Source organism: Eurosta solidaginis, chromosome 1 (assembly GCF_040869045.1).
Source record: "Eurosta solidaginis isolate ZX-2024a chromosome 1, ASM4086904v1, whole genome shotgun sequence".
NCBI classification, from domain to species: Eukaryota; Metazoa; Arthropoda; class Insecta; order Diptera; family Tephritidae; genus Eurosta; species Eurosta solidaginis.
This window is the reverse complement of record NC_090319.1, coordinates 372,773,775-372,794,868: the sequence shown is the minus strand read 5'-3', so window position 1 is coordinate 372,794,868 and position 21,094 is coordinate 372,773,775. Positions and strand designations below refer to the sequence as shown.

Below are 21,094 nucleotides of genomic sequence, written 5' to 3'. Positions count from 1 at the left end.
TACCAACATATTAACATATAAACTGAGCCCGAGTTTAAATATTATACACAAATAAACTTTTGAAGTGAAAAACAGGTACAATAACAAATACAAATAACACATCTTGTACAAATTAACGTAAAGAGAGAATGTCTTTAATTGTGCGAGGGTGTGAAAACCGGTGAAACTGAAATTAGCAAAAAAAGAAAATCAGCGAGCAATTTCAGCGGGCTGACCGTTGTTCGATCGTCGGAGAAAACATTAAGAAATTACCTGACGATGATGACGTGGCGGTTTTCGAAATTGTACCATCACAATGTGCCAGTAAATGCTTTCTTCTTTTCAGTTTTCCCCAATTGACTACCAATTATTATTTATCGGTGTTAAGCTCATTAATTCTTAAAAGTGTTTAAAAAAATTAACAAATTTTAATCTTTACAATCCCTATAAGTTTTATTCGAGATTGTAAATTTTTGTCATTTATATTCCTATAAAAAAAATTCTTCCTGAAACAAAAACATAATCATGATAACATGCGTGGTAAAACGACCAAAAGTCTCCCATTTCGAGCGATGATTTTTATTGGAAGGTCATATGAGTAGAGTTTGTACACCGAGTAGTTTCTGAAACAGAAATTGGGATATATATTTCTCTGCGGGAACACACACTGTGCTATTTGCAAAAGTGTTAAAGTCAGCTGAGCTTATAGCTACTATAAATTGTCAGAAGGCCAATTGGAGCTTCTTGCAAGGGGTACTAAAATATACACATATTGCAACAAAATCGGAGAAAGCGATGACGCATAATATTATCTTATTTTAAAAATAAAATTCTAAAGCGAACAAACAAAAACTCAATTGATTTTCACTTTAAATAATTAATAAACTAACACAATTTTCACGCTTTAGTAGCCTGCAAGAACAAGAACAACCGGATACTTTTTAAAAGACAGATACTTAAAATAAATGACAAATATTGTGAAGAAGGAGAAAGTTGTAAAATGTTACAATTGAACTTGACTTGAATATTCTAAGAAAAGTAAATGAAAGAATTTCACTGGCGCAAAATACTTACGCTCAAGCAGTGCTAACTTTTAAATATAAGGAAAAAGGAACAAATGCAACTAAAGCGCAAACAGCTTCAAAAGTGGCAGCATCCGCAACAGCAACAACAACAGCAGCAACAACAAGAATAAAACAAAACTAATTTGCTTGCTAAAGCAATGGAGAAAATAAGCGAGTCCAAAGAATATACTACAACGCGGACCACATATTTTAGATCAAACATATTGCCAAACTGGATCGCAGGTAAACCACAAAACAACAGCAGTGACATGGGCCACAATAACAACAGCATCTATCGAAACAACAACGACTTCAAAAGAAATAACAACAACACAACAAATAGTCAAACGATTTCTGCGTTTAACCACAAATCTTGCGTACGGAATCGGCACATTGGTGTGATTGCACCAACTACACAAAGCAACTCCGCAGCAAACAGACAAACTGCAGCAGCAGTCAACAAACTCAAGCAACAAATGCGAACGATGCTTAATGACTGTCACTTGTATATGGCAGTAGAAAGATGTTCACTGTTCATCGCTATTTTGTTGTTAATGTTTGAATGTGCGTTATCAGTTGAAATAGCTGACTTGTTTGATAGTACGACGCCTATGCAACCAACTTTAAACAGCAGCAGTCTGGCATTACTCGCTCACAGCAATTTGACGACGCAAACAGCCATTGGCATTAATATGAATTGGCAAAAATTGGATGCGACGAATAAGAGCAACAATAATTGGAGTAACAGCAGCTACAACAACAACAACAAAAATAATAGTAGCACACGCATTAATGGCAGTGATTCAATTTTTATGCGTTTCGCGAAACGCTTCTCTGCCGGAAATGAATTATGGGATGATATTATACGCGACTGTTATCAACGGCCAACTTTTAGTTGCTTTCAAAAGAATGTTTTTAGTTACTTGAATGGTGCACTTGATGTTAACGATGTTAACATAACACAACGTGTAAAATTTTATCGCAATCAAGTCGACTTTACAAATTTGCAACATGAACCAACAGAGGCGACAGCAGCCAAGGATAGTGTGGATGATTTATGGGTAGAACGCAAGGATAAACACTTGCTTAGCAACGAGATACCGTTTGAGGAGGAAGGTCGTTCAGCTACAGGTAAGCATAATTTATTTATATAACTATTAGCAGACCCAGCAGACGTTGTTCTGCTTAAATTTGGTCTATCTGCATACATTTTAACAAGCTTTTTCGGTCTAACTCTGCCCTCGCCCCTCTACACTTTTTCCTAATCTCTGTATTCACTCCTCCCTCCGTATTTTTCGCTCCATCTTCGTCTCATTCTATCTCTTTCTCAGTCTCCTTCTCCTCTCTTTTCTCTTCTCTCAAGTTTTTCTCATTCTTCTTCATATCTTATTGCCAGTCCCAGAGGGTGGTATGTATTTTGTTACAGTCCCATTCCGAGTCTCAGTCCCTGTCTCAGTCTCAGTCTCAGTATCAGTCTCAGTCTCAGTCTCAGTCCCAGTTCCAGTTCCAGTTCCAGTCCTAGTCCTAATCCCAGTCCCAGTCCGTCTCTGGTCTACTTCCCGGAAAACAGCATCGTAAATACTAATATAGGCAAATTTATATACCAAATTTCAGGCAAATCGAATAGGACGTATGTAAACAGGTATGTGGGTATTATTAATTCATGTCTTTATTTCGGCTTCGCATGCATATTTATCAGTTTTGCCAGGTTGATGCGACTAAATCGAATATCACAATAAAAATTACTTTAAAGCGTTCGGCAACAGCTTTCATTTGATATCCATAATACACACACATTCTAGCGGTATCCGGGTCCATGTTTTGGCCTATATCTCGAGGTCCTAGTCACCAAGAGATGTAAAACTTACTCTGTACTAAAGCACACATCAACAGCTTCAATTTGATACCAATAATGTAAAAACACATCCTAGTGTTACCCGGGTCCACGTTTTGGCCTATATCTCGAGACCCTGGTCACACAGGGGTATGAAAATTACCCTTTACTAAAGCACTCATCAACAGCTTTCATTTGTTATCCATATTCTATAAACACATTCTAGGGGTATCCGGGTCCACGTTTTGACCTATATCTCGAGACCCTGTGCGTCGACCCTGAAGTTTCTTTGCTATAAACCTCACTGAGCCCCTAGACCTTTCCAACGAATGCAAAACCGTGGAAATCGGTTCGTACGTTCTGGAGTTATAGCGTCAGGAAGGAAAACCCAACTTATTTTTATATTATAGATTAGTAATTGCATATTTGTAACTACTGTACACTTATTGTTGGAGGTCTATGTAAAATAAAGCTACACGTTTGTATTTAAATTTTATGCCAGAAATAAATAAACCACTGGGGCGGTCCTTCTTGGTCATAAATTAAGTCATTTGGGCGCACCAAAAAAGATGAATTTTCCCTAAATGTCCATAGAAAAGATCGTGCGACAAGAAATCGAGGCGGACTCGCAATAATCACTCAACACTATGCGCAGTACAATATATTTAATCCTAACATCTACCGTGCAGAGACAGGGTCCTGCAGCGTCAAGAAATACTTGTGCAGACAGGCGATTCGAATTTAGAAATCACCAACATTTACATCCTCCCGTTACTTGCTATTTCCTGAAATCTGTGCTTTTCTCACTGGTGAGAATCAAATTTTTCTAGGCGACTTTAACCGTGCATCATGTTTGTGGCATTCTGATCTGCAAGATGCCAGTAGGGATGAAATGTTGGCGTATGAAATAGATGACACTGCGTTCTGCACGATAAGCTGGACACCCTCGTACGTATAGTAGGAAATTGTCATAGCTCGCCAGATAACTGCATCGTTAGCGCAAGGCTAGTGTAGTGCTTGAGTTGGCCGCCGATGTTATCATTGACAACCGACCGCCTACTCATACTGCTCTCACTTGAGTGGTGAGCCGAATTCATCATATCTGAGCGACGCACATAGAGGTATTTGAGCAATCTGAGTGGTCAAAATTATTTGTTTGGCTTTAAATAATTTAATTTTGTTATTCATGGTGATTTCAGTTATATTTAACTTTTTATTTTATTATATATACAGTGGTCCAAAAAAGTCTACGGACAGCAAAGTTTCTTAAAAAATCATTGTTTTTTGCTTTAAATTGTTTAATTAGGTTACTCGTGGTGATTTCAGTTATATTTAACTTTTTATTTTATTTTATTATATATACAGTGGTCCAGAAAAGTCGACGGACAGCAAAGTTTCTTTAAAAAGCATTGTTTTTTGCTTTAAATTGTTTAATTAGGTTACTCATGGTGATTTCAGTTATATTTAACTTTTTATTTTATTTTATTATATATACAGTGGTCCAGAAAAGTCGACGGACAGCAAAGTTTCTTAAAAAATCATTGTTTTTTGCTTTAAATTGTTTAATTATGTTACTCGTGGTGATTTCAGTTATATTTAACTTTATATTTTATTTTATTATATATACAGTGGTCCAAAAAGTCGACGGACATTCTAGTATAATAATTCATTCTAGTATAATAAAGTACAACTGACAAGCAGATCGCACATTTCGCTGAATTTTGGCATTTATTTTTATATGCCTGGCATCGAGAATTCTAACACAATTTATTAAGTAATTATCAAAAAAATTTAAGCCTGCCGAAAAATGGTGAGTTTCTATACATCACCTACGTGTTCGGCATTACCAGATTAGTAAATAATCAATACTAAAGCTAAAACTCGTATCCCAATCCGATACACTGTTATTTGTAACAGAAGTCCAGTGGCATGGTTAGTTATCATTCTTTAGGGCTCATCATCAGAGAATATGTCAGGCAGGTCATGAACATTGAAGCATGGCAATGGTGTCTTTTGCAAAAGTTTGCAATGTTTTCCTTCTTTTTGGCTTCATACCTGTCATCACTGGGTCAGAATTCAGAAGTAACCTGTAAACATTATAAAATATTTAGTTGCATTAAATTACATTTTCACTTACAAATCCAGTTTTACCTATTTAATATGTCCAGGTTGCAGGTTTCTCTAGAGAATTGCCTTGCAAAATTTTGCCTATATAGTCGAATGTGTTTATTTCTGGCTTCTGCTGCCTCTTCTGATAGTATAGATCTAGGATTCGGTATGAGCACATTGATTCACCAAACAAGATCGAATTCTACAATTGCGTTTCTAAACGTGAGATTAACGTCCAAACTGAGTTTCATAAACATCAGACATCTTTTAATATAACCGTCCACAAGAGTAGAGGGCATGGCATGGTACCAATCATCACCATATTGCATATATATTCTTTTTATGCTACAACAAGATTACAAAATTGGAGTACGTTTACTATTTTTTATTGCTCACCATATGGAGATGGCACCACTGTGCAACGCTCAAAATTACCAATTTTTTCAAAAAGTGGGAATAAGCGGGAACAATCTTTCCACTATTGAAATTAACAAAATACAGGCTTTCTAAAAAAAAATGGAATCAATGCGTGGCAAAGCGGGCCCTAAAACAAAACCCTTTTGGAAAACAAAAAAAATGGGCAAAAATTTTGCCCCAATACATCACTTTTTAAAAATTGTATTACGAAGGTGTTAAGGACTATATAAATCTTAAAATACATAAGTATTAAACTTACTGTTTCATAAGAATCCATGGCTTCTTTTTTATAAACTTCACTGAAATCCGTAAAAATATCAATTCAAAATTTATATTCTCTAAGAACGTGAAAAACTGCCGCAAGATACGCACGAATGATCCAACTTTGAGTGGATGTCCACACTAAGCATTTGAATGATGCAAATAAATCTGGGGCTGAAACTGTTATTTCTTTTATAATATAAGTTTTTGCAAAACTATTAATTTTGGACTTTAAATATATTTGGATCAAGATAAAAATTATTTTCGGATTTTTATTTTTTGAGTCCGATAGAACTAGTTAAACTCGGACTTTTAAAAATAAAAGTCACGAAATAAAAGTTAAATCAAGACTTTTATTTTTTAAGGCCGAAATAAAAGGCCCAAATCAAAAAATAAAAATACAGATTTTACTTTTATATGTGGACTTTTATTTAAAAAGTTCGAAAAATAAAAAGGATGCATGATTCGACATGATATTGCTATAGGGATACCTGGGAACTCAAACATTTTCACCTAGAACAATTTTTTGACCATGACTTTTTCGATTCCGAAAAAAAAAAAAATTATTATTATTTTCCGTCCCTGAAATAAATAATTATTGATTCTAATACGCTAGAGTATTGGCCTACTAAATATAATTTTTTTTATTTGCTTCGTTTTGAAAAATTGATTTTTGGCCGCCCAGATTGCTCAAATACCTATATGTACGACGCCTTTTAATCAACTTTAAAATAGGCGAGTCGGTGGAATATAAAGCACATACAGAAAATCTTTTTGCTATCCTTCCAGTCCCGACTGATGTCTGTAAAGAAGAACGTGCGAAAGATCTTTGAACCCACATCGGCTCGCTTCATTCCCGCAGAAACAATTCCGGAAACACGAGCAAATTTTCCAACGGAGGCCGCAATTTTTTGCCTCCAAAACATAATGCGTTCCTTGGTAGGCAGCCGGCAGTAGCTCGTCTCCTATTACCCTCACCGTCACAGAGGTTAAAAACTCCATCAAAACTTGCTAAATTATCTAAAGCGGTAAGCTCGGACGAGATTGCCATGCCGATGCTTAAAGAGATTGGCTATGAGGGATTTAAATATTTATCGCTCTTCTTTAAATTGTCTCTGTCCACTTTCGTGATCTCTGCAAAATATAAAATGGCGTGGTGTTACCGTTACTAAAGCCTGTGAAACCAGCTAATGTAGGAGACTCAGCTGGTTAGGGGGCTTAGATTATACCCGCAGCAGGTATGCCTGTCGTAAGAGGTGACTAAAATACCAAATTGATTCAATGGGTTGTGTAGCGCAACCTCTTCAAGGGGTTGCCAGCGCAATAGATAGTTTCTCCAACCCAATTGTCAACCTCCCATACCCGTGGAGGATCCTGTTTCTTTGACAGCCGAGGCTCTGGCGACCCCAAGTTTCTTATAGATCTAGGGGTGGGGCGGTACGGCCTAGAAGGTTTCATGTGGTCATACCAGATGGTCGAGCTAGTACCTTAATGGTGCTTGTTACCGGAACGTTCCAGATCTGCATCCGGAAAAGGAGCATCGATATCGATAACGCTCCCCAAGGCCTTCGTGGAGTGTCCTCGTTTCTACAACAACAACAACAACTGCAATTGTGCGCTATATCTCCTACGGCCAGTGACAAAGGCACTTGACCCGTCCCGCTCCCTTAAGCAATTGGCAAGCTGTTTGTATGCTACGCGTCTCCGATATAGTCACCCAGCGGAAAAGAAATGTACTGGAGAAAATTGCAAACACCGCGCTCAGAGCTGCCACGGATGTCTTACACGGAAAGGCAAAAATACTTCCAATACTCAGAAACGTGAACATCCCAACAGGCATATGATTAAAAAGACCCGCCGCCTTCCAGAGATTTAGGGAGTAAATCCGTAAATGCTATAAAGAACACACAAAAATTCAGTCGTGTGAAGTAAAAGGGTCAGCAAAGTCCTATACCATTAAATGTCTAGCAAACCCAATTCTCAATGTCAAAATCCCAAAACTCATTGTTGAAGAAAGCAGAATTGATGTATATTGCAACGATTTTCTGTCATCTTTTGTCAAATTTGGTTTTTAGATAAACCTTCTTCAAAATTCTCAGGGGGACGCGCGTCAGCCTGGCACAACTTCGATCTTTACACTGCAGTAGATTGAACTCTTGCTTATCCAGAATTAAACCTAATAATCTGTTCCCACATAAACAAACCATCATTTCAATTGCAATGTGGAGCCAACGGCTTTAACACCCATATCTATTGATCCAACCCTGTTGAAACTGCAAGTTTCTTCGGACTCCCGATAAAGGATATTTATGATAATTTCTGAGTGATCACATCTATTGAATGGGGCGAAGAACTGTTAACGCAAAAACAAAACCAAAAAGACATTCTTATCGGTCGTTTTCGCTCATTTTCAGTACCAGTCTATTCATATGTAAGCCAAATTTTTCGCTCCAGTTATCGTGTTAACGGACGAACGGATAGATGAACGGGCATGGTCTGGACTTCGATATAAGATGGTATATATCTATCATGCTCCCTTAATGCCATTACGTGCAACAGTTATCCAATCAAAGTTATAATACAAGTACATATAATACAACGCTGGGTATAAGAATTTAATATATTGGACTAGGATGCATACCAGTTGAGTAGTACTTTGCAACTAGTTGTTCTATCTACTTGAACTTTTCAAATTATTTAATCTACTTTATTTACATAATTTCTGTTTGCAAAATACATCACTGCAATAATTTATCACAACATGCATTTTCAACTACGACTGTAATTATGTAACTTTGTGTTATAATTTTTTGTTTTGTTGTGAAGTAGTAAATACAAAAACTTATGTACATAATTAAACCAGTAACTAATGAAATGAATGAAACTTAATTGCACATCTACAAGTATTACATCAAATTCAGCAGCAATCAAAACGAATTTCGTAATATATAATAACTTCCTGCGTGATAAACAAAAGTGACAATATTTACCAAACGAAAGTTTTTAGTACTAATAAAAATGTTAGTTTTATTGACAGCAAAAGAATGATTCAACAAGTCGCGAAAATGAGTACTAAGCAAGTAAAAAATATATGCCATGTCTGTGAGCGCATAAAAATACTTACATAGGCTATATTAGTGCAGACAGTATTCACACGCACTCATTTCGATATTCACAGACTTTGATTTTATGCTTTAAGCTGACTTCACTTTAACCTTAAGCTGTTGCAGACATACCAGCATACCCAATAAACACTATAACTCAGTTAAGGTTTGAGTTTAAGACTAACCTTATTCTCTAACTTCATAATTTGGTTCCCACTCGCATTTCATATAATCACCTAAATGCACATTTTCGACTAGTGAGGTTAAGTCTTCCTCTATCTGCTCTTCCAACTCAGTTAAGGTTTTCCCTTTCTCTGCTTCCAAACTTTCTTGGCCGGAACCTCTTCGTATAACATGACCTAGCCTATCTCTTTTTATTCGCTGCACTTTCGTCATATCTGCGTAAAGCTCATGAAGCTCATGATTACCCCTACTTCGATATACGCCATCGACATCACAGACAGAATTTATTATTATTTAATAAATCTTCCTTTCTCTCGAAAACTCAAGAGCCATCTCACCTTCTCTCGAAACCTTCCATTACTCCGAGCGATACATCAGGGTAGGTATGATGAGCGACTTGTAGAGCGTGATTTTTGTTCGTCGAGAACAACTTAACTTCTCCGTTTGCTACTCAGTACAAAGTAGCACTTGTTTGCAAGAGTTATTCTCAGTTTGATTTCTAAGGTGGCATTGTTTTTTCTGTTAATGCTGATTCCTGAATAGACGAACTTCTTCACAGTCTCGAATGTATATCCGTCAATATTGAGGTGGCTACCAAGGCGCGAGTGTGCCGGTGTACTTTGTCTTGTCCTCACTTACCGCAAGACCCACTTTTTTTACTTCTTCATTTGATCCAGAGAAGGCAGAACTCACAGCGCGTCTGTTCTAGTCAATAATATGAATACCATCAGCATACGCTAGCAATTGTACCCGCTTATAATATATTTCACCATTGGGATTTATTTCTGCTGCTAGAATCATCTACTCCAGTCTTATGTTAAAGAAATATCATGAAAGGATGTCGCCTTATCTGAAGCTTTGTTTGGTTTCGAATGGTTCGGAGCAGATAGTGTTGCTCAACGTCATTACGCAGAGCCTTATTTAGATGGTGAGTATAGATTTTCTTATCGTGAGTCTTCTCCAAGATCTTGCGCATCGTGAAGATCTGGTCGATAGTATATTTACCAGGTATGAGGTTTGCGGGATCGCCTGTCTTGTGTATCCGCCATTAAATAAACATGTGTAATGTCACGTTTTGGTGGCTTGGGCATAACTTTAAAAATAAACATAACTGTTGAAAGAACCCATTTAATGCCACGCTCATTAGCTGCATTCGTACAGAAAGACTAGAAGACTAAACAGTGAAAAAAATTTACAAAAACCTCATATATCATAAAACTCTGAAGTAATGGTACAATGTTGAGCTCGGATTCAGATTCTATGCAGAAAACTTGATCGGAAATAATTCTCAGCTGCTCACAAACGAAACTTTCCACATCTGTGTAATTAGCATTTTTCAATAGTTTTTTTTATATTGTTTATTGGGTAAATGCCTACTGCTTGAGCGTAAGCTCCGTTCAAACTATCATAGCCACAGTTAAATACATACGTGCTTATGTATGAAGGCATCTACATATCTGATCATCAGTGAAAGTTTTTTAATAAAAGTGAATTTCGGTTAGCACAACAACAGTCCCGTGAATACCAAAGCGATGCTGAAGCGGTTCAAAGAAAAAAACGAATAAACGTAATGCTTTAAATAAATAGTAAAATAAAAAAATAATAGCATTCGCATTCACGTGCACACAAAAAATAATGAAATCGAAAATTTAATACATTTTAAGCGAAATTATTATCTCTGATATAAAATGATCTAAAATTGCATTTCAGAACTTGACCTAAAGCACCAAATAAGTATCTACTAGTTCGATAGTAACTAAATTATTTCTAGTTCAAAAATCGACAGTTTGTGTTTTATATTTCTCTTTAATACATACTTGATAAATATGCTAGCTACAAAAAAAAAACTGTTGCTTGCTTTGCTCGACTTTGAGTATGTCTTCTTTCCCACACTTTAAAGCCTTTCCCTACCTAAACTCCATAGCAAATAGATAAGCAACTTGTACTTGAATCCATTCACATTAAACTTTCCTAAGTTCTTCAGAGGGCGATTTCGGCTAGTTCGGAGCTATCGAAAACGTACCAATAAAATAACTAGTTCTAAAGTGGTAATTTGTATCTAATTGTCAACTATATATAGAAAATGTAATGCAGCGGGCACAATTTCCAATGCCACGTTAAACTCGCCAGCTGAAGGCATGCAAAAGAGATAAAGGGCGAATAAGTAGTGGTTCCAAATGAACTAGAATCGCACTTGTTTTGAACTAGAGATTTTCAAAAAAATGTTTATAAATTCTCGAACGCGAGGCCATACAATATTAAATAACACACAAAAGCTTTTTGTTTATATGCGTTACATATTGTCGTTTTATTTATCGATATTTCGACTTCAATTAGAAATCATCTTCAGGACTAGAAATACAAATTGACAAGTATTATAATAAAAATACAAAAGTACATGTATACATAAACAATGACTTACATCGTTGGATGTACCAGGTCGACTAATTTAAAATTTGATATAGTAACAAAAGAAGAAAATAAGCACACAAAAAAGTAAACAAATAAGGTACCGTAATTATAAACAAATTATTACTAACAACAATATATTATAACAAGTAAGGAAGGCTAATTTCGGGTATAACCGAACATTACATACTCAGTTGAGAGCTATGGAGACAAAATAAGGGAAAATCACCATGTAGGAAAATGAACCTAGGGTATCCCTGGAATGTGTTTGTATGACATGTGTATCAAATGAAAGGTGTTAATGAGTATTTTAAAAGAGCGTGGGTATCAAATGAAAGGTGTTAATGAGTATTTTAAAAGGGAGTGGGCCTTAGTTCTATAGGTGGACGCCTTTTCGAGATATCGCCATAAAGGTGGGCCAGGGGTGACTCTAGAATTTTTTTGTACGATAGGGGTATCAAATTAAAGGTATTAATGAGCGTTTTAAAAGGGAGTGGCCCTTAGTTGTATATGTGAAGGCGTTTTCGAGATATTGACCAAAATGTGGAACAGGGTGATCCAGAACATCATCTGTGACCGCTAATTTATTTATATATGTAATACCACGAACAGTATTCCTTCCAAGATTCCAAGGGCTTTTGATTTCGCCCTGCAAAACTTTTTCATTTTCTTCTACTTAATATGGTAGGTGTCACACCCATTTTACCAAGTTTTTTTCTAAAGTTATATTTTGCGTCAATAGACCAATACAATTACCATGTTTCATCCCTTTTTTCGTATTTGGTATATAATTATGGCATTTTTTTCATTTTTCGTAATTTTCGATATCGAAAAAGTGGGTCATATTCGGATTTCGTCCATTTTTTACACCAATACAAGGTGAGTTCAGATAAGTACGTGAACTGAGTTTAGTAAAGATATATCGATTTTTGCTCAAGTTATCGTGTTAACGGCCGAGCGGAAGGACAGACGGTCGACTGTGTATAAAAACTTGGCGTGGCTTCAACCGATTTCGCCCTTTTTCACAGAAAACAGTTATCGTCCTAGAATCTAAGCCCCTACCAAATTTCACAAGGATTGGTAAATTTTTGTTCGACTTATGGCATTAAAAGTATCCTAGACAAATTAAATAAAAAAGGGCGGAGCCACGCCCATTTTGAATTTTTTTTTTTATTTTTGTATTTTGTTGCAACATATCATTACTGGAGTTGAATGTTGACATAATTTACTTATATACTGTAAAGATATTAATTTTTCTTTTAAAATTTGAATTTAAAAAAAAATTTTTAAAAAGTGGGCGCGGTCGTTCTCCGATTTTGCTAATTTTTATTAAGCAGACATATAGTAATAATAGTAACGTTCCTGCCAAATTTCATCATGATATCTTCAACGACTGCGAAATTACAGCTTGCAAAACTTCTAAATTACCTTCTTTTAAAAGTGGGCGGTGCCAAGCCCAATTTAAGTTCAACTCACCTACCAATTTTCATCGCTTAATCCGTATTTTGTAACGGATTGTCGCACTTTTTCTATTTTTCGAAATTTTCGATATCAAAAAAGTAGGCGTGGTTATTGTCCGATATCGTTCATTTTAAATAGCGATGTGAGATGAGAGCACAGGAACCTACATACCAAATTTCATCAAGATAACTCAAAATTTACTCAAGTTATCGTGTTAAAGGACAGACGGACGGACGGACGGACGGACATGGCTCAATCGAATTTTTTTTCGATACCGATGATTTTGATATATGGAAGTCTATATAACTATCTCGATTCCTTTATACCTGTACAACCAACCGTTATCCAATCAAAGTTAATATACTCTGTGAGCTCTGCTCAACCGAGTATAAAAAGTTAAGCTGTGAGCGAGCCCCATAGCATAAGTTCATATTTTATTCCCACCCAGGTAAATGTTGTTGTAACTCTCAGAATTAATTTTTGCAATTTCTCATAATCAATTGTCTGAATGCGTGAGCGCATTCATCTGTGTCTGACTTAAAATTCATTCGTTTGGTGTGCTGATTATGTGTAGCATCTCCAAAATATAGCGTTTCCTATAATGTTTTTCTTGTTGTAGAATCTCTACCTCATCGAAATCCGGAGAGTATCCAGTTGTTTTCCAATGTTGAGAGAGGGCCCTTTTGTTATCACTAGTGTGGTCCCTATTTTTTAAGTTTGATTTGTGAGCGGAAATCCTTGTCTTTAGTTTGGATTTAGTTGTCCCCACATATACCTTATTGCATACGTGGGACCCGTCGCCGTTGCATTTAATTTTATATATAACGTCGGATTTCTCATATTTTCCGATTTTGCTTTTTGTATTGGTAAATATTTTTTGTAAAGTGTTATTACATGTGAAGGCAATTTGAAATTTTTCTCTGTCGTACAAATTCTAATGCTTCACTCTATTCGGCAAACCTTGTACAAAAGTGGCGGATTTATATATTTTATCAGGTTTAGCTTTCTTGTCTCTAGTCGTTGTGAAATGGCTATGTATGAACTGTTTTATAAGGTTACCAGGAAAATTATTATTTTCAAGAACTTTTTTAATTACTTCCACATTGTGAGAACCCGTCTTACGAAATTTCTGGCCGTATTTACGATCACAGACTTATCGTGTTTTGAATAAAAGTTTAATAATCTACCGGAGGCAGTAGGCTTTCTATACCAATCGAAAGGTGGTTGTTGTTTTTTATTACCATTGTGTCCAGAAATGGCAATTCTCCATCTTTCTCAACCTCTAATGTAAATCTTATAGATCTGTTGTATTCATTTAACTTAGCCAGCATTTCCTGAAAATGGTCCGTTCTTGCAAAGGCAAACAGATCGTCAACATATTTAGTGAGTAGGCGGGGTTTATGTGGCGAATCTTCTTCAAATTTAGTTAGCAGTTCTTCTATCACTATATCTGCTATGACCGGAGATGCCGGTGACCCCATAGGCATTCTTGCACGTTGTTCGTAAATCTTATTATTGATGTTGAAGTACCTGTTTTCTTTAATACAAAAACGTACTACCTCAAGGAAAAGATCCTTGGTTAGATTTGTATGCTTTTTAATTCGGTTCCATTTAGACGAGATTATTTCCAAAGCATGGTCTACTGGAATGCTAGGGAATAATGAGACAACATCGAACGAAACTAGTATCTTATCATCAAAAACGTATGTATCCTTAATTTTATTTTTAAACTCAATGGCATCTTTTACATTGTATTGTGATTCTTTAGTTATATTCTTCAAATTATTTACAACGAATTTACATAGGTTGTAAGAAGGCGAGTTAATGGAAGAACATATAGGTCTCAGTGGGATTCTTTCTTTATGAATCTTCGGTAGACCATACAGTCTTGGTGCATTCGCAGTCTTACTAAACAGGAGGTATTTTTCTTTCAAGTCGATCATATTGTTTTTAAAGAGCTTTTCCACGATCGCATTGTTTCTGTCTTGCAGCTTGTTAGTTGGATCTCTTTTTAATACTCGGTATGTGGAAATGCCATTGACAATGCATTGTATTTTGTTAAGTAATCGGCCATTTTCATTTAAACTGTGACATTTCCTTTGTCCGCGTTTAGAACTAACAATTCTTTATTATTTTTAAAATCCGTAGCGGGGAATTCCTGGGACCAAGGACAAAAAATGCTTGGTAGATTTTTTTAGTCACATACAACTTTTTCGAGAGGTACTCATCACATCTCGATTGATTGCGAGCGAATTTTTCATCGTAGAAAGATCAAATATGAATTCCCAGTAGGACACACCCAAGGCCACAAAAAGATTCCCAAAAATCGGAACCATATTGATTTTGGAAAACTTCTTTACATTCTAACTCAATACATGGATTTTCTCGAAATCTTTGTACGCTTACTACAGTTTTTCTCAGCGGAATCTGAATATTGAGACATATCGCAAATTTCTATATTTAAGGAATTAAAGGAAATGCTAAGAGAGTAACGTGTTCTTCGCTGCAATAAAATACTCTCACGGATATTAGCATCACTAAGCTATACCATCACTAAGGCGATGCTAAGGCCATGCTAAGCGATATTTACGTCAATAATCAAATCATGTATACACATATATAAGGCAGCCGAGAGATGTCACGCACAGATGCATTTACTTATACGCCTATGTGTGCGCGAGAGACTGTAAACTAAAAACATTCACATCAATAATTCAATCATTATGTCCACACATATGTACATACACGCAGCGGAGATGAGATGCCCAAACACATGCAGAAATCTTATTGAGATGCTCCTAAATGTAGGCAATTATAATTGTGGAAGTGTCGCTCACACATACAAGCGCATGGGGTGTGAGAGAAGCTATACAAATTATACAATTGTAGTTACACTGAGAAGTTTGAGAGCTGATGGACTAGTAGATTCTGGAAGCACCTAGAAGATGCGAACAGGGAGTATAAAAGGCAGCAGATGTAGAGGCGCTGGAATTCAGTTTGATTTGAGTTGTCAAGCAGTTACGACTAAGACGATATCTAGCGAGCAATAGCAGTATTATTTTGAAAGTCAGTTTCCTTTAAGCTATCAGTTAGGTTATTAAGCTATTCGTTGCACAGTTTCAATGTTATTGTGAAGTATTTTAATAAAGGCCATTTTTCCATTATTCAATATTGGAGTTATTTATTGAACAGTTTAGCGATACGAACCTAGCAAAAGGGCAAATAAGAGGATTTGCAAGTAAATTCGTTACAATACATTTAGAAACAGATATACGTCATTTTAATTATTTAAATTACGCGAAGGTTCTTAGTTAAACCATTTGCAACCAGTTTGTGGAATCCGTTTTGTCATATTTTGCTTGCTTTTGAAATACGTAAATAAATTTAATATAAATTCATAATATGGCGCAAAGACCAAAGACTAAAACTACTCGGCAAACAGCGGCAGCATCTTCCCCACTTCTCACTCCAACGTTTGCTAAATCTTCAATAATTGAGAGTCCACCGCCAATTTCGAGTGAGATTTCGCGCCTAGAGGCAAAAATTATTCTGTGGAAAGAGAGCATCGTGGAACATCTAAAAGAGTCAGAGGAGCGAGTTTTGCGGAGAGTTGGTGAGTTGGTAGTGGAGATAGCAAATTTAAAAATCAATTATAGCAAAACGGAAAAAAGGGTTGAGTTGGCTGAAAGTGAATGTAGACAGCTTAGATCAGATGTAATTTCTTTAAAAAGCCAGCTCAGTGAATGCCAAAATAATGCGGTGCTGTCTGATTTATTGTTAAGTGGGGTTCCCCAAACGCCAAATGAGGATTTGTCTGGAGTTTTTCAGAGCACATGTCGCACGGTTCAAATAAGTGCGCCAACAATACGTGATGTTTTTCGAATTGAAAAGAGCAAAAATGGCAACTCACCCATAATAATAAAGCTCAGTTCGCCTACCGAACGCTCTTTGCTTTTAAGAGCTATTGCGAATTTTTGTAAAATAAGCAAAAGGCCATTGACACTCAGTGATATTGGGCATAATGGAAATGGCAAAATATTTGTACATGAGTGTCTAACGAAGAATAACCGTGAGATATTACACACATGTGGTTCATGTTGAAAGACACTAAGGGATACCAATTTTTTAAATATCTATAGTACTGGGCATCTCAGGATTCCCTTTTTACAACGCCGAGATCACGTCATCTGGCCTGCGATTTAGGATAATAATTATTTTGCAAGAGCTTAGACTAGACCAATGTGAATTAATACCTCTTATATAACCCCCACCCCACCCCCCCCCCCTCCAACAGCAAAATGAAAAATAGATAAAAAAAAATTTATAAATTTTTATCTGAAAATATAATAATTTATCCAGGGACCATGCCTAATACTTATGCTGTATATTATATATACTTTTTTGTTGAAACTTTGAAAAGTATGTTTCAAAATTGGTGCCCTCTAGTAAAACTCTTTGAACTTTTAATTCCGGTGGGAAGAACAAACAAAATTTATCTGATATTGTTTGTCTTCAATCCAGGAACGCGTGGGGAAAGTATTGAAATACAATTTTGGATCATATTGGGCACACAAGTTGCCTGCTGGAATGAAAAAAAATCTATGCAAAAGCCTCTCCCATACTTTTCGTTAGATGCAAATATTACAAAAACACATATAAGTTCATTATTAAGTCTATACTTCAGAAATCTAAAATCAAATGTAATCGGCCTTGTATTACATAAATAAAAATAAACACCATAATTGCATTAACAGAAAAGATAACAGCTCTGCTACAACAACAACATAACAACAAATAACAGGTTATGAATCGGAAAATGAGATGAAAACCAAAGTGATATTGTTGCGCTGTGCAGAGACGTATAAAAATAGAGAACCGCCAACAGAACGAATAGTGGGAAACAGTAAACCCTCAAATCGCTGATAGGTAATAATTCACGATTGGGGAAATGTGGCATGAAAATCGTCAATTCCAACGCTAAAAACATTTTATTTTCATTCAGTAACCACAATTTTCCTATTTTTTTACGTTTTCAATAACTTTTTTTGTGTAATTTTAATGAAAACGCCACGTTGTTTGCTAATCTTCCAGTAGGTAATGTGGTGAATTACCTGCCACCAATTTGACAATTTCTCTTGCTGTCCGTCGTTGATTATTCTCTATAGATTTACGTCTCTGGCGCTGAGCCTGAAATGACTGCAGATTACAATAACACATTGAATTAGTAAGCATCGCTTTGTATGTCCTACCTTTTTTTTATTCAAGGTTCGATTCGAGCTCAAGACCAGAACAATAATTTTTTTATGATAACTATTGTTTTTTTTTTTAATTTTTCTAGAATTGAAGAATTGTATTTTATAATTTTCTACCTACTATTCCAAAAACAAAATACAGCCTTTCAATTATAGAATAATTAATTAATTCAGAAACATGTCTTAGTAACCATCGCCGTTTGTAAACTTACAATTTTTCTCTAATATCAATTACAAAAATTAAAAAAACAATAATTATTATAAAAAAATGTATTGTTCTGGTCTTGAATTCGAATCGAACCTTGCATCCTTTATCAATAGGACGGGAAAACAAAAACAATTGTTAATAAACCAAGGGTAATTTTTTTGATTTGATATTGACCTATCTTAGTTGATACCCTTTATTAGTACTTACTTAAAAGCATCGCTAATAAGATCTGTCCTATAAAGCGAAAATCGTTTCTATCATTCGGTCTAGGACAGCGCTTGAAGAAGTACTTTAGCTTTTATAACAAACAATTTTCCTATTAATATTACAGTATTGAATACGAAAACGACATTGGCAATTTTTATCAAGTTTCGTTAATCAAATTGATTCGATAAGTATGGGCACTACTATTTTCGTTCTCGCTGCTGTAGATGCATGTCTTCGCGAGTTGTCAACGCCATGCACGGTAATGAGTTATTGCGTGATATCGTGGGTGGTGCCACTGGTGTTAATACACTATTTCATGATACCATAACACACATTCGTTAACAAATAAATTAGTTTACTAAAAGGTGCTGCAAAATAGCTAAAGGCACAAGAGATTAGCCCAGTGGTCACAAGCATTATCAACCGTAGTATTATGTGTTTCAAAAACAGTTTGGGCTCTGTGGAAGACAGCGTCTTATGTACACAAGTAAGTTAATTCTTTGAGCGTAGGTGATTATTGCTTAGGACCACAGAATCTGGTTGACAAGCTGCGCCGCCAACGTTGCCGGTCATTATCTTAAAACTTCAAGTCCATGTCGCCTTAACGCATGGTTGAGATATAAATTTCAATTAATTCAATGGCGCATGTTACACCATCAACACACTACTGACCGCAGCCCCAAAAATGCGCTTGGCGCAAAAGGGTAATACGAGTATCGAGAAAGAGTGCGCCGAACTGCATTTTAATTTGAAACTAGAGTGGACTCCACTTATACAAAAACAGAAAAAATCTAGAATGCGGTGGCCTGGTTTCAAACCCACGTGCCCCGGATTGCAGTAGCTCTCTTTACATACTGAGCTATCACATTTGTGTAACATATCACAACACCCAAAATGTTCCGAAAAAGAATCTACTTATGACTTGCAACACTTTCCACAAATAATTTTTTTTATACTCAGCGCAGCAGAGCTCACAGAGTGTATTAATTTTGTTCGCATAGCGGTCCCGTAACGGCATAAACTAATCGAGATAGATATAGACTTCTATATATCAAGATGATCTTGGCGAAAAATAAATTCATTTAGCCATGTCCGTCCGTCCGTTCGTCCGTAAACACGATAACTTGAGTAAATTTTGAGGTATCTTAATGAAATTTGGTATCTAAGTTCCTGGGCACTCATCTCAGATCGCTATTTAAAACGAACGAAATCGGGCCATAACCACGCCCACATTTTCGATATCGAAAAACCAAAAAGGGGGGATAATTCATTATCAAAGACGGATAAAGCAATGAAACTTGGTAGGTGGGTTGACCTTACGACGCAGAAAAGAAATTTAGTAAAATTTTGGATAATGGGAGTAGCACTGCCCACTTTTAAAGGAAGGTAATTTAAAAGTTTTGCAAACTGTAATTTGGCAGTCGTTGACGATATCATGATGAAATTTGGGATGAAAGTTACTCCTATTAATATATGTGAGCCAATCAAATATTGGCAAAATCGGATGACGAACACACCCACTTAAAACAAAATTTTTTTTTAACTCAAATTTTAACAAAAAATGTAATATCTTTACAGTATATAAATAAAGTATGTCAAAATTCAACTCCAGTAATGACACGGTGCAACAAAATACAAAAATAAAAGAAAATTTCAAAATGGGCGTGGCTCCGCCCTTTTTAATTTAATTTGTCTAGAATACTTTTAATGCCATAATTCAAAAATTTACTAATCCTTGTGAAATTTGCTAAGGGCATAACTTCTATGACGATAACGGTCGTCTTTGAAAATGGGAGAAATCAGTTGAAGCCACGCCCAGTTTTTATACACAGTCTACCGTCTGTCCTTCCGCTCGGCCGTTGACACGATAAATTGTGCAAAAATCGATATATCTTTACTAAACTCAGTTCACGTACTTATCTGTACTCACTTTATCTTGGTATTAAAAATGGACGAAATCCAACTATGACCACGCCCACATTTTCGATATCGAAAAATTAAAAAAAAAAACCATAATTCTACACCACTCAAAGCTCCATTATTGCTCGGCTCTGGTAGCACTTGACCTGTCAAAAGCTTTTGACACAGTCAAACACCGCGCACTACTCCAAGACATAGAAGATTTAACCCTTCCCTATTGTCTAAAAGGATGGATCGCGCATTATCTGAGTGGTTGGCAAGCGTCGGTTCAATTTAGGAACGAAATTTCAAAGCCTTCAAAATTAAACAAGGGGTGTCGAAGGTGGTATCCCCGCTTCTGTTTAACTTATATATATCCAAGCTCCCTTAACCACCAGAACAATCAGCCAGCGTTTCATATGCTGACGACTGCACAACAATGTCATTAGGCTATAGCCCCTCAAAAAATGAAATTTCCAAAATAAATAGTTATCTTCCCAGTCTGTCTGTTCTCTTCACATCGCGCAATCTGTATACGGCGACTCTATGTAAGATATGGGAACAACAGGTAACGCAGATACTGAACGTACACGGCAATGGCGTTATGCTATCGATCTTAGGTGTAATGCTCGACAGCGCTTTTACCTTTAAGCCATATACCTCCGAAATTGTATCTAAATTACAAAGCCGCATGAAAATCTCTAAAT

General features: G+C 36.1%; 1 protein-coding gene across 3 annotated transcripts in view; it reads left to right on the top strand.

The window, feature by feature from the left end:
• Positions 1-894: 894 nt before the first annotated feature.
• The window catches only part of Osi17 (DUF1676 domain-containing protein Osi17), a 93,438-nt gene continuing 73,238 nt past the window's right edge, over positions 895-21,094 (top strand). For all 3 annotated transcript variants that reach the window (XM_067763042.1, XM_067763041.1, XM_067763040.1), the window contains exon 1: positions 895-2,174. In XM_067763042.1, the coding sequence (XP_067619143.1) occupies positions 1,202-2,174 (973 nt within the window). In that variant the 5' untranslated portion in view covers positions 895-1,201. The remainder of the gene's footprint in view (positions 2,175-21,094) is intronic.